Raw genomic sequence first — 14,050 nt, forward strand, 5'->3', positions numbered from 1 at the left:
TTTTGAACTTCAGAACAGTAATCATCAGTCACTTTAATTGCTTTGTCCAACTTTTTCTCACTTCTTGGAGCAGAAACCCTTTCCTCAACATCAGTGACCAACTGACCATGCCCAAAACTTTCTCCACAACATCATTTGTAGCAGGCATGTTCTGTAGTAGAGCTTTGAATGATGAAAACTCCTCCATATGGTGCCAAGATCTGGGACTTTCATGAGTCAATCATTCAAACTTGGGCAAAATGCTAAAGAGTTCAAAAGAGTCTGGTCCGATCAAGTCCGGCAAGCGAGTGGAGTTTTGAATAGAAGGCGTTTGAACTAAGCCCTTTCCAATAACGGCTCTCTTGGAACTTGATCGAAATGTTTGCATCTTTTTCCACATTCGGACCTTGGTTGATATGCTCATACGATCACTTGCAAGAGCAAACACAATGTGGCGCTCAATGAGGTACCACATGTGCATGTTGAGTTTTGCCCGAGCAGCAATAGTATTACTTGGGAGCCTTGTTTTTAGTGGGCCGCTTAACCAAGCAAAAATTATTTTACGAACTACACCTAAGCAAATTAGGTGCATGTAATCCAATACAAAATGGCTCACAAGTCCAATGTTCAACTCTGTAAGTGGTGAAACTCGAACATGATGATCATCATCAAGCATAGCGTTAAAGCTAGCATCTGTTCTTAGTCTTTCCTCTGTTTCAGCAAAAATAATCCGTCCATCCCACTCACCTCGCTGAACGCAGCGCTCACATGAGTTGTAGCCTGAATGCCCTTTAGTACCTTTGAGAAAAGAACGTGCTGGAGCATCACAAATGAAAGCATCAAGTTTAAAAATAAACTGCTTTTCGTCAAGTTCAATACCTTTTTCAGTAACGTTCTTGACATCTTTCACAAAATCATTCAAATAATCATTTAATGGTGAAGGCTTATGAGGACCTGAGTAGAGAACTACAGCAAAAGGGCCACTTTCAGAAACTTCTTGGATCATTCCTAAGATTGGCCAAAGCTGTGTATAAGAGCTTTTAAACAATGGAAGGCCATCTACATAACCATTAAGCGTTAATGTGTCGGTTTTGGAATTTCAATTTGATTGGAATTTATATACCATGAAATGACATTCTCGATGCCTGTGTAATGCAAAAAGCCCCCTGCTACCTCTTGAATATCAAGCTCGGTAGGTGTCTTTAGCAAAGTTCTTGCATCTTGTGGAACGTTTAACTTGAAAACTCTAAGAATAGAAAGTAGTACTGACAATGCACTCTGAGAAATATAAAATTTTGTGGCCCAGCAAGCAAGACTATATTGAATAGATTCAGGTTCTTCATCATTTGAATCGGAAACAAAGCCAGGATTTGAGAAGGCAAGATTTTGTTCATATTGATTAAAGGGCAAAGGCAGTGTATCCCCAGCTAATCCACATTGCAACTCAGTACCGGCATCTGAAAGGCCTGTACTGTTTGCAACTGGTATATTCTCAAAAGAAATTTCGTTATAAGGTAATTCCAAACTACCATGCTCGTCATTGGAAAGGTTTATATATGATGCATAATTTGCGGCAGGTGAAGACTGAAGATGAGTTCAGTTTTTTCTTTTTAGAATTTGTATGTTTGCATGAATTAAGAATTTGATCCACACTTTGTTGCACACGATGGCGCTTAGTTCTCTCACATACATCCATCCAATTAATGGTATAAACTAAAGGTAAAAATTACTATCTAAATAATTCAAATTAAAAGATGTCATTGCCAATAACAATATAATAATAAAAACCAAAACGATTGTTAAAAGAAGATATCAGGAGCACAACGTAAACATTTAATCTTTGACACAAGATATAATTTAATACATAGCCTACCGGTAGATATAATTTAATACAAGATACGTAATATAATTTAAACCAGGGTAACACAGTAATATTAATTAAAGCTAGAATCAATGTCCCGAATAATACAGTAGTCCAGGTTTAACATTGCAGCCATGTTCCAAATGTCATTTCTTCCTTTAATGATTTCCTTTACGTGGTGCCGCCGAGTCGTTGTTGTCAAAAGTGTACTGCTTATTGCTAGTGCACTTGCGAGCCACGTTCCAGCCTTTGCGATTTCTAGCCGACAAACGCTCGAGGCAGTATTTTGAAGGGGAACGCCACACTATATACCCAATCAAAACTATACTTAATTGCCTTCAATCAATTGTTTGCTTTTCATTCTGTATTTGTTTAAAAGATCAATATTGAGACAAAAAAAATCTCAAACTCTAGAGTCTAGACAAATACTGATCGAGATGTATATCATATTAGTATGGGTTGCCCACAAGCCTTTGACTCACTGTGTGGGTAGCCCATGATTTGCATATAAACAAAGTGGGCAGCCTATCAATATTTCATGCTTAGCCATGATCAATAATTTTATGTGTCCAAATTTATTAAAATGCATTTATATGATCACGCATTTGAAGATTGGAAGTTTTATATTCCACATTGTCATTTAGCATCACATTCTGCTAAAAAACCCATATTGGGCACATATGGCTAAAACACATAAACCCACATAGAACCCACATGCCCACAAGCCCTTTAAAATAGTACATGGGGCCCATATGGGCTTGCTGGCTAGATTTTTAAATTTCTTAAATGTATTATAAATAAACAATTTACTTCATGAGTTCATGTTTGTATTGTTTAATTTGATATAGAATAATGAAATTGAACAATATTTTCACCAATTTTTTTTTAAAGGCAGTTATTTGGTAATAAATACATCGAACAGGCTTCAACAATTTTGCAGACAGTCTTCTTTTATTGTCGCACTTGATTCCAAGCATTGACTGCCTCTTGTATGAAAAGTTTCCAAGATTCTCTGTTGTTTGCTTTGTGCAGCTTATTAGGTGTACTGTACGTTGGTGTTAGTTTTGTCGGTTTGTTGGTTTAATAGAGCTTCGGTAGAGAGTTTGTCTTGTTGAACCATAGGCATACGAAGCCGAGCAACGTGATCAAGTTTAACATCTTCAAGTTTATTACATTTACATAAACATAAAACTACGCAACAAATTAAGTATCGAACGTTTTCGACATCACAAGATGTCCTCTTCACGAATAATATACATACAACTTAACTACATCTGAAAAAAATGCAATGGTTAACTAAATCTATAAACAGAAAAAGACAAAAACTGCACAGTACTTCTGACTAGCTCAAACTCAACGATATAGGCTCCACGAGAATCAAAGGTAACTGCATCAAAAGGTGTTAAACAGATCACATGATATGGTAGAAAGGCAAGGTGCGAAAAAACTAATTACTAAAATACAGAGAACCAACAATACTTGTTGGTTTAAGTAGGTTAATCTTTGTCTGCCTTGGGCACGCTTCCCTTCAATTTTGCCTGTGAGAGTTGCACACAATATGTACATAATAATATTGCACACAATATGTACACAATATGCACACAATATGTACAATACATTAAATGTATAGCCACTAAACATTGTTTTAACATTTTGTTTAGTGCTTTGCTCTTTCTCCATTCTGCTTCATTGAAGCCTGAACTTCATCCCGACACATCAGGGTAGACCAGTATTTTTGTGCTGTAATTTTGTAACTTTGCGTCTATGCAGTTTTCCACAACTTTAGCACTTCTTCCTGACATTGAGCCAACGTTTGCTGTAGCAAATCTGAAGGTCTGTGACGGTTTTCGGAGATCTGTGCCAGGAATTCTGGTCTCTTTAGGCTTTTCCTAGAGTCTGTCATTGAGTTTTCCCCACTAACCGCACCAGACACTTCGTTCCCAGTAGCTCTATACACTTACATATTATACATTATGATTACAATAAATTCAACGTATTTTGCTGGGTAAAATAAACAGTTCACTCATAGTATCATAGACAATACGAAAACTTTTGTCAAGAAAAGAATATGTTGCATGAAACTGCACCTCATCAGAAGAACGAGAAACTTTTAATTCTTGTTAATTTTAAACAACAAATCTTGATCGACTTTACGCATTAACCTTGTGGTCATATATGCTGCTGTAGAAACTGTGCAAAAATTTTGCTTGCATACCCTTGTTGCAGAAAAAAGAATTGCAAAAATAGTGAATGTGCAAATGAATCATTATTTGGACATATGCAGTCTGTATATCAAATTCTCCTCCAGAGAGAGCACATGATCAATTCACCAGGTGTTTGTACATGTCGGTTGCCACACTGTGGCAACACCAGTCGTTGTTACCAAAGAGAAGTCATATGCATTTTGTTTTATGTGTAGTGTAGTTACATTTCTCATGAGGGTAAGAAAACATGTTCATGCATGGTTCAACAATATTTGTACTTTCAACTAAGGTACGTCTTTAAGTTTTCATGATTCTATTCCAGTGAAAGAGATGCATAGATATTTTAGTGTGTTTTAATCTGGCCTACGACCTCCACCGCACTGTACTTATTAAAAACAAAGTTCTCTTATATTTCTGTGATGATTTGTTGTATTTGACGCACTTTGTTGTATAATTTTGTTTATTGATTTACCCTGTTGATGTTAACATCAGATTTACTGTATGTAGAAAAGTTTTTTTATCAGTCTTCTGTCAAACTTTTTGTTTTCGTTGTTCAAACTGCACGTGAAATGTTACCTTGTAGCTACTTGGTTGGTGCAATTACAATAAAACATACAGCCTAATTTTGAATAGAGGTTTTTTCAAACTTGATTACAATACGGTAGACTGGCTAAGAACCATTCGGCTTCTCAGAAAGTCACATTCGTCAAAATCGTTCACAAAGGCACGCGCTAACCAGTTGAGCATTACCTAAAATTAGAACATAGAAAATCTTACCCAGATAGCAAATCAGTTGTTTTTTACATTGATTCAACGTCTGCAGACGCCAATGTAATCAATGTAAAAAACGACTGATTTGCTGTCTGGGTATGGACTCTGCTCTTTAATACATCATTATAACGCAAGTTAAAAATTTTAGGATGACATCATCACAAATTTTATGACGTCATCGTCAAAAAATAAATCTGAGGTCTCTTTTTGTCAGACTAAACCCATTGAGAAATTTCAAAAGATTGTATGGATTGCCTGAAACAAGCAAAATGCTTTTTCACCACTAGTGGCGCTAAGTGCTGCTTCTTAAACTTATTCCCTTCACAATTCTCAAAATGATGTCAAATATCCAAAAGTTGATTTTCACTTGTGAGCTATAGTAAGGCATGGGATGAAAGTGTTTTCAGTGGAAATAGACTCTCACCGTCAGAATCATGGATAAACAGGTCTAAAATGAGTGATTTTGGCAAAAATGGAAATGTTTAGCCTCTTGAGGTAGAGTACGTATTCCATTATCTGATAGCAAAATGGTTGTCATTTTTGAATAATTCTGCATGGTCAAAATCATCGGAAACAATGCGAGAAGCTAAAAAATTTGAAAATCATTGTAGCCTACAGGTGTAGGCTAATATGGTACGCTTACCGCACCACTAATTGTGTCGAGGGCCTTTCAGTTGGTATCCTACGCGAGTATGCTTTGTTTTCCATCACAAGAACTGTTTGTAAGCTATTCACAACTTTCACCAGAACTGACCCACTCAGCATCATGTTGTTGGCCCACGAACAGTTCTGGTGGTCGGCGCATTAAATACAGATCCCTGATAAAATATATTATGGTCGTCGGACAACTCAGCATGTGCTTTAACTCTACAATTACATTTTCAGCTAGCCTGTAACAGAAGAAGGTAGTGTGAGAGCACTGGACTGCCCTTCAGAATATGACTTTGGTGTATGAATGTGAGACTGTAGTCGCTACAAGCCTACTGCCAAGTCAGCAAATGAGATTTATGTGCTCACGTCGGACTTGCTTGGTCAATTGTCATTGCTCGCTAAAGTTAATTTGCTGACTTGCGATATGACAAGTTATGACTTGCTCAGTTTCATCATTTAGCTTAACAACTTCAACCACTTGCTCAAATACTGCTAGATTAGTTGTCACTTACGGTACTCAGTTTGCAACTGCTGACTTGTGGGAGACTCAAGATTTATGGCCAAATTTGGCTGAACGTCGGCAAAAAGTTGATTGGCTAAAAGTGGAAACCACTTTGGCGTGCTGTTGATCAACATATCTCCAATCATTTGCCAGGATAACGAATAAATATCGACGTGGCATGGCAGGAATTGGATTTTTTCTTTAAGGTGGCTATCTTAAAATTCAAACGTGAAGTAGGCAACCTACTCCTTTTACTTTCCCAATGCTTTATCGGGTGATCTATTTGAGCTGATGTTATCATTTAACACTGAGACTATGAGTTTTTTTTACTAAGTTATTCATTTAATCGAGGTATCTTATATAGCCTACAGATCAGAACACCTTTTACTTCCTGACTTTTGCTATAGCCTACGTCATTATTAGATTATTGGGCTACTTTAGCACAAGTGCCCCACTGTCCCCTTAGATCGGCTACTGACATCACGGTATTTTAAACGTTTGAGAAATGCTTTATACAGGTCAGTACAAATCAATGTGTTCTATTACAAAGTGCACGTCCGTATTTTAACACGAAAAAGATTAGCCTATACATGACAAACAAATGCACGAATAACATATGAAACACGGTGACATAGTGTTTTTAATACGGTAACACAAGGTCTGGCGGGTATCAGCATTTTAAATGCTGGAAATGCATGTTAGAAACAGGACATATAAGTTAGCTTAGCCTGTGCGCAAACGGGCTTGTTCTCCTCTGTTTTCTTTGTTCTAAGTTTTTATGCTATGAAAATAAATAGAAACGATTGTGCACTTTCTGTTTTATTTCTTCCTTTTCTCAAAATTTAGTGACAAGCAAACAAACGACCATTCTTTACCTCAACCAAACTAAAAACCAATGAATTTTGCTCAACGTAATCAAAAAATGAAACGTGTAACTTACAAAAAATGTGAGATCATCTGAAGGCAAGCGCGAGACTAATTTAGTTTCTCACGCGGGCTTGCGGTGATCGAAGCCAAACGTCACAAGCCTACCAACTAGGAAAATCCGGAAAACCGTAAGCTACATTGAGAAATTAACCACTCCTGTAACCGTAGGCTATAGCCTAGGCTACTAAAGTTACAGTACAAAAACTTATGCTGTATAATGTAGGCTATGTTGACTTGTTATTGCAGCCAGCACTTATTGGAGTTGTTAGTACAGCGGTATAATCTATGGTAAGTTTTAATTAAGACTTTAACTTGTCATTATAATTGTTAACTACTTGAATAAGCAATGTGCTTATCTTGAAATATTGCATTGTTTTATTAGTTTTATTAAGAAGCACTGAAAAAATTTTTTTTCTTTTTAAATCCACTGTTGAAAACCTGCTTGCTCAATGGAGTAAACTTGGTTAATAGATTAGAATTGAGCGAGCGACTAATTTTTGAAAAAAGGGAAATAGCCTAATTTGCCATTTTTTTCTCCGATTTCTGAGAGGCACGTTCAGTTCAGTTGTTTTTTTATTTCTGACCATCATATCAAAACAATACACGTCAACATAGCAAAGGTCAAGAAAAAGGTAGAAGCGACAAAACGCGCCCTCTGAATCTGCTAGCCTACTAACTGAAGGTATGTAATACAGGCATGTTAGAGCAATTTTGTTGAATGAAGCATGACACTCCAAGCCGTGATCGTTTCAAAGCGGAAATAAGTCTCATTGTTAAAGCAATAAAATGAGTAAAGATCGATAATATTGGCAAGATTGTCTGCTCTTTGTAGGATAAGCAACAGATCAAAAGATGACGTTGTGCGCCAACTACGACTTTTTTAAAGTCACCGCTCATAACATAAGTAAATCCAAGATAGGAATTTACTTAAAAGTGCGCAAGGCCAGATGCAATCTGCAAATGATAACAACTTGCTTCATCCAGAGTGCTGTGTCAAAAGAAGTATGAAAGTTTTTAAGATGCATCTTTTCGATTGTTCTTATTTTGCGTTCAAACTTATTGATTTGCGTGACATCTCTTCCAAGACATAATTTCTTTCTGATGATTTTGAAGATATTGTCAAATCACTAGACAACCGCATGGCAGACCTAGACAAAAACAAAATGTATCACACCCTAATCAGGTAGTTGTATAATAACATAAACATTTATTTTACAAGTTTATATAGGCTATATAATATATCACATTGACTTCAGTGACCTAAACAAAAAGAAAATCTGTTTTTCTAATCATGAATGACCACCATAAGCAAAACAAAAAAAACTTTGATTTCATAAAAACTCGTATTAGTTCATGTAAGAAAAGATACTGAAAAGTCAATACTAAAATCATATCACAATGTGAGGAACATATCTTTCAGCTAGAACTTATTTTTGCGGTACATTGTGACAACTGACAAAATATGCTGTATTATAACATAAACAATTAGGTATTGATTTTAAAGTCTGAAGAAAACGAGTAAAAAATAAAAGTTGAATTGATTTAATCATTCAGCAGTTAAGATTCAGTTTTATCAAAATAAAACAAAAGCTTCCCTTTCAGGATATCTTACTTTTCAAAGCTTAAAGAGTGTATTTTTAATAAAATCACATGGATTGTTCTATGTGACGTGTTTTTACCTTTTGGTTCTGGAAGCACGGCTTTTGGACACACATCGAGTGTATCCATTGGGTCCGTAACACGTACACATCATCTGTAAACTCTTTCCGTTGCTTTTATGAACGTACGGCCATTGGTCACATCGGTGTTTCAGCGCGCAGGTGCGTTTGGAACTTCTAGAAGCTGAAATACATTTTCATGGTCAATTGTGGAAATAAACTGAAAAGGCCCGGAAATTAAACTCAGCAAACAAAATCTTTCATTTATACGTTGATTCAACGTCTGTTTGCTTTCTGCGTGCGTATAGAACTTAAGCACTGAAAACCTCTTATCGTTTCATGAAATTTTATTTATTTATCTTATTAGGTATAAAAGTACACTGTCAGGCATTAAATATACTTGCCATATTCATGGTAAAGATGATTTCACAGATAAACTACTTTATAGCTTGGGCTACACTTAAATACAGGAGAAAGAGTTTCAGAACCGGATGTGTATGATGCACTGACCAGATAAAATATTTTATAGTAATGCACAATCTGCACATTTCTTAAAACATTTCTGTCTAGGTTACGCTGTGTGCCTATTAGTGAAAATGAAAGTAAAATTAAAAGCTTTTTGTAGTCCAAGGGGTTGCGTTTTCAAGTAAAAAAAAAACACTATTGTTTTACTGTAGCCTATAGGCTAATCATCCTGCCAAAATACTTACGGCAGCTGAAGCACTGAGCGGTCACATTTGGCACGCAAGCAGGGGGAAGGATAACTGCTGATACTGGTACGCTGTGTGTTTCTGTGGATAATTTCAATTTATGAAAATCTGTTGCTGCTGAGAAACTATACGCTTTATTATTGTAGAAATAACTTAATCACTAATCAGTCACTTCCTAAATGGTTTATGATGAAATTAACCAGATGTTACAAAATTGTAAAGAGTATGCTATCAGTTCAATTCTGCAGCATCTCAAAGGTAGGCCCTTCACAGTTGCACATCAATCGAAGTAATGTGAGAAATTAAGTAGAACGATTCATTCCTCTTTAGTTTAAATTTTCAAACACCATGTTTCACTTTGGAAAAAATACAAAACAAAACAATAAAGCACAACTTTACTAGATTGTTGTAAAACTTACTTAAACACTGGCACTGGTAGACTCCTCTTAGTTTTCCCAGGCAAACGCATGTGCATGATCCATTGCCCCATTTCTGGCCAACTTTATAAAACTTTCCAGTCTGCAAAGAAGACTTGTATCATTTAGGTTTTATTCTATCAGCCTACGATTTATTTGTGAAAAAACGATATGCATTTTAATACCATATTTAATTCAAAGAAAAGTTATTGAGAACGTTTAATAGCATAACTTATACTGTAAAGTCCACACTATTCAAACACAAATCTTGAGCTACAATTTTCTTTCAATCGTCTACGAAGGGAAAAAGCGCAATAGCTGCTACAATCAATGCAAGAACGTGTAAAAGGACTAAGAAAACAGAAAAGAACCTGAAACTTTGTCTGCAATGTAATTCCTACCGGAAAACTTGTCAAAAAAATGATTTTAGAAGCTAATTTGATCATGACTGTTAATTTTTGTTTGCAACACCTACCGCTTCGTCTTTGCATTTTTCTCCACCAGGGGGACAAGTATACGAATACGAGCATCCACATTTCATTTTGGGCTTGCAACCGGGAGGAAAACTGAATGGTGGGCACCTGTCACGTGTGAAATGTATTGATTGAGTAAAAAATACTGCTCTTAAGTTTTATGATATATCAAAACTGTTGCAGGTAGAACACTCTCTCGAGCGGGAATAAAGTTTACAACAACCAGCTGAAGTATACCTTAAGCCCCGTAGGGTTGGCAGGGGGGTTAAGGGGTACTTTTGGGCCCGGACCTAGGATGATTTTAAGGTAAACCATTTTAAGCGGCCTGGGACTTGAAGAAAATATCGCGTATTCTTTGGATACATGACGTTTTTCTTGAAAATGTTTTAATTCGGAGCCTGAGAGTCTTATTAATACCGGGCCTAAATTATCCTCTCAACGGCCTTGTTTAGGCCTATTCATGGTCCCATGGGGCTGGAGTTTTGACATCTGCCGATAATTTTTTTGTTTAAAAGTGGTCAAGCACCATACTCAAATGTAATATTCCAGAAAACGCATATCATTTCGACTTAGCCTACTGTGCAATTTATCCAATTCACTAGACGGCAAGAAAAAATACCAGTCTTCTTTAAAACCTGCTGCTAAACAATATTCTTCTGTTAAGTTGCTTAATCTCTTTATTTCTTTTTTTTGAGAGGTAGCAATTTGGTTATCGAATTTCAATAAATAGAAGTCAAAGCTAATAAGCTATGCAAACCCAAAAAGAAAAATGCACTTGGGCTATAAGACTAATTCGACTGCAGGAGTATAGTAAGCTTGCATTTCACAATCTCAATTACATTAGTCTACTACACATTAGTCTATTTTTGCTTTACCTTCTGGAACAGTTTCCAAAAGCTTTTCCGTTATCCTTGAACGCGCATGTGCAATTGTACATGCAGCCTTTGAACGTATGTTGGAATTGGTCACCTTCCTCATAACGAATTTTATTGAGAATGCATCTTCCTGTTCAAAACACAAAACGCTTATTCGTAGATAAAGCAAAGGCTCTTCAATCTTCATACCTCCCAAACTTGTGTGTTAGTCTACACTTTTCCAGGGTGTATAAAATGTTTGACCGTAATGCAAAGGCCCTGTGCAAAGGTTAAAAGGTCCAGCAAATGCTTTAGTTAGTTGGTTCAACAGCCTGTTTTGTAAACCATGTAGCTACTTTTAGAGCAGCGGTGTTAAAATTGGGTAAGACAAGTTGGTAATCCACTTTTCAAACTAATTCGTGATCTAATTATTTCCAAAATAACCCCAGGCAAAGACCACCATTATTTGTTGAATGGTATAAGGTTTTCAAATGGAAACGTTCATTTTTCATCAGGAGCTGCAAGCTGCTCGGAAAATTAACATCAACTTTTTAGTTATAGCCTACATTGATCATTCGTTATTAGCTTTTACAACTTGAAACTTGTAAGCTAAATTGGAGTAATAAAGCGATTAACAATCATCATTTTTGAAAATACAATAGATTTATTCTTTCAGAAGTAACCGTAGAAAAGAGTCAAATCAAGTGGAAGTTTGAATTTGTTTTATTGCTCTTGTATTTGTCTGTTTGGCCAGTTTCTTATTTTCCACTCTTTGGTTCACCAAACGTAGCCTATTTATGTTTTCAAACTGATTATTTAAAGCAAAGTGCTGTGGACAGCAATATTTCATTTTTTTTACTGAAGGATACTTTTGGGAAGGAGTTTTAAAAGGTAAACACTAATATCGACAGCTATATAGTATCAAAAAATGTTTTTTTAACCTTTCAAACTCTATCATTGCCAAACATCCAACAACGATTTCCGGCTACAAACCATATCTTAGCATTCTCAAAAAATTTATACATTTTAATCGGACTTTTAAAACATCGTTAAAAAGGTTTTATGGCTTAGTATACTGTGCAGACAGTGTAGCGTAGACTAACATTAATGTTACATAAAGTTTTAAAAAAATGTAAAAGTGTGGACTGTGGAGCCTTGTTTTGACTCGAATTGATAAATATTGCTGATGTTTTAGATTAGAAGAACATTTAACTGTATTCTACTAAGTTGTTGTGAAGGACTGAACTCTGTTTGTTTGGTTTAGACGTATAAAGTAAATATTTTCCGTTTGTTTTTAATAGAGATAAAGTAACTGAAGAAAACGCAAAATATAACTTATATTTTCATTAAAGCATACATGCTCTGAGATTGACATTTTTTGTGATTTTTGTAACACTTACTAGATGTAGCAGGAGTAGGGTTTGGCTTGACATTTTTGCACCAACAAGTGTCCATCCATGAAATGGCCAAGATCAACAAAATGCTTGTACAAAATCGTGCCTTCATTTTCAGTTGCACACAGTTTATTGTAGGAAGAACTGAAACAAGCTAAACGTAGGCTATGGAATAATTGATCAATTCAAAATAATGAAAAATATAGAAAAGTAGGCCTAGGCTACTAGCTACCAGGCCTGTAAAAATCTAAATTTAATTTATCGAACCGCTTTCTTCTTGTGATAACCTATACCTAATTTTAATTCTACCACTTTAAAAGCAATTGGACCTCTTTAGGCTTTCACTGATTATCACATTCGTTCGATATTAATTTGTTTTACAATCTTCCAAATCATTTTTTTATTAAAACATTTGTGTGGGAGCTGCTTTCCGTTACCGGCGCAATATATTATCTGTTAAATCATTGACTTGAAAACGAAGCCATGGGTTAGTTTTGCAACTGCAAACTACCATTTTAGGCAATGCCACTTCTGTCAATTGTGGTTCAATTTTTGTCAGTGCCTCTGCTTTTATGAGATTCGCTAGAATGGAAGACACTGCAGTCGCAAAAATAGAGAAAGGCAATGAAAAAGGTAAAGAAATATGTTTGAGAAAATAACTTGCAGAGCAAAAGACAACGATGTAGGCCTATAAATGTTGATTAATAACAATTTCACATATAGGCTATCTACTGGTTAAATTACCACCATTTCACGAACATAAAGCTACAAAAAGGAGATAACTTTGATGAAAAAAAAGTTCTAACACTGCATCGGAAATAAAAGCTACAAGAGAAAAGTAGTTTTGTGGATTGAAATTTTAGTGCGATTGATCCAAAATTGCCTGGTAATACTGCTCGAAAAACCAGCTAGGCTATCACTATCAACCAATTTTCGATTTTTAATGTCAAAAAATAAGTAATTTATCATACTGCAATAATTCTTCAGATTAATTTATACCGACACAACACACACTGACCCAGGAAAGTTAAAAAATAATTAAAATTGTCAATTGCTTGTTGCCTACATGCGGCAACCGCAAGCTTGGTTTCTTGATAATTGGATTACCCCAAGAAGTTCTTCATCAATTTCGATAATCTTGGTGTTGAAGTGACGACAATCAGATTATCTTCTTAATTATTGCAAAATCTAAACTCAATTTTTCTTCAGGTCTTAATTTTTTATGAATTCAATTATTTATATTTGGACCTGGAGAGCGATAACGTTGCTGCTTGCTTTGAAAAGCGCGGGAAACTAATATTTGAAATAGTTTTCAATAAGCTACAAAGATCATGTTGGGAGTAGGCGTCAGGTCATACTGTACGGTATGTAGAATTGTAGACAATCGTTGAAATCTAATATAAACATGTCAGTTTCCACATCCTATTTAATCATTCCTTCGTTCAACTTAAACAAGTAAATCTTCAATGCACAGTTTATAGCCTACAAGTTACTTTACTTTTCTTATACATATGAAGAAGGTGACTGTGAACAGCTTGCAATAAGTTTTTATCATCATTTCGTAAATTGTATGGTAGTTACTTACAGTAGAGTTATTACAGTAGAGTAGAGAATATAAAATTAAAGCCATAATTAGCCTACCCCATTTGT

General features: G+C 35.6%; 1 protein-coding gene across 1 annotated transcript; it reads right to left on the minus strand.

Moving 5' to 3' along the window:
* Nucleotides 1–6,492: 6,492 nt before the first annotated feature.
* Nucleotides 6,493–12,621, minus strand: LOC145781141 (uncharacterized). The gene is made up of 7 exons (XM_082592904.1): nucleotides 12,407–12,621; nucleotides 11,028–11,157; nucleotides 10,155–10,260; nucleotides 9,683–9,782; nucleotides 9,264–9,344; nucleotides 8,575–8,737; nucleotides 6,493–8,043 (listed from the first exon to the last, which is right to left on the minus strand). The coding sequence occupies exons 1-7, from the start codon at nucleotides 12,510–12,512 to the stop codon at nucleotides 7,935–7,937; spliced, it is 795 nt and encodes a 264-aa protein (XP_082449030.1). The 5' UTR covers nucleotides 12,513–12,621; the 3' UTR covers nucleotides 6,493–7,934.
* Between the last annotated feature and the right edge of the window lie 1,429 nt (nucleotides 12,622–14,050).

This window comes from Aplidium turbinatum, chromosome 12, assembly GCF_918807975.1.
Source record: "Aplidium turbinatum chromosome 12, kaAplTurb1.1, whole genome shotgun sequence".
In the NCBI taxonomy this organism is placed as follows: Eukaryota; Metazoa; Chordata; class Ascidiacea; order Aplousobranchia; family Polyclinidae; genus Aplidium; species Aplidium turbinatum.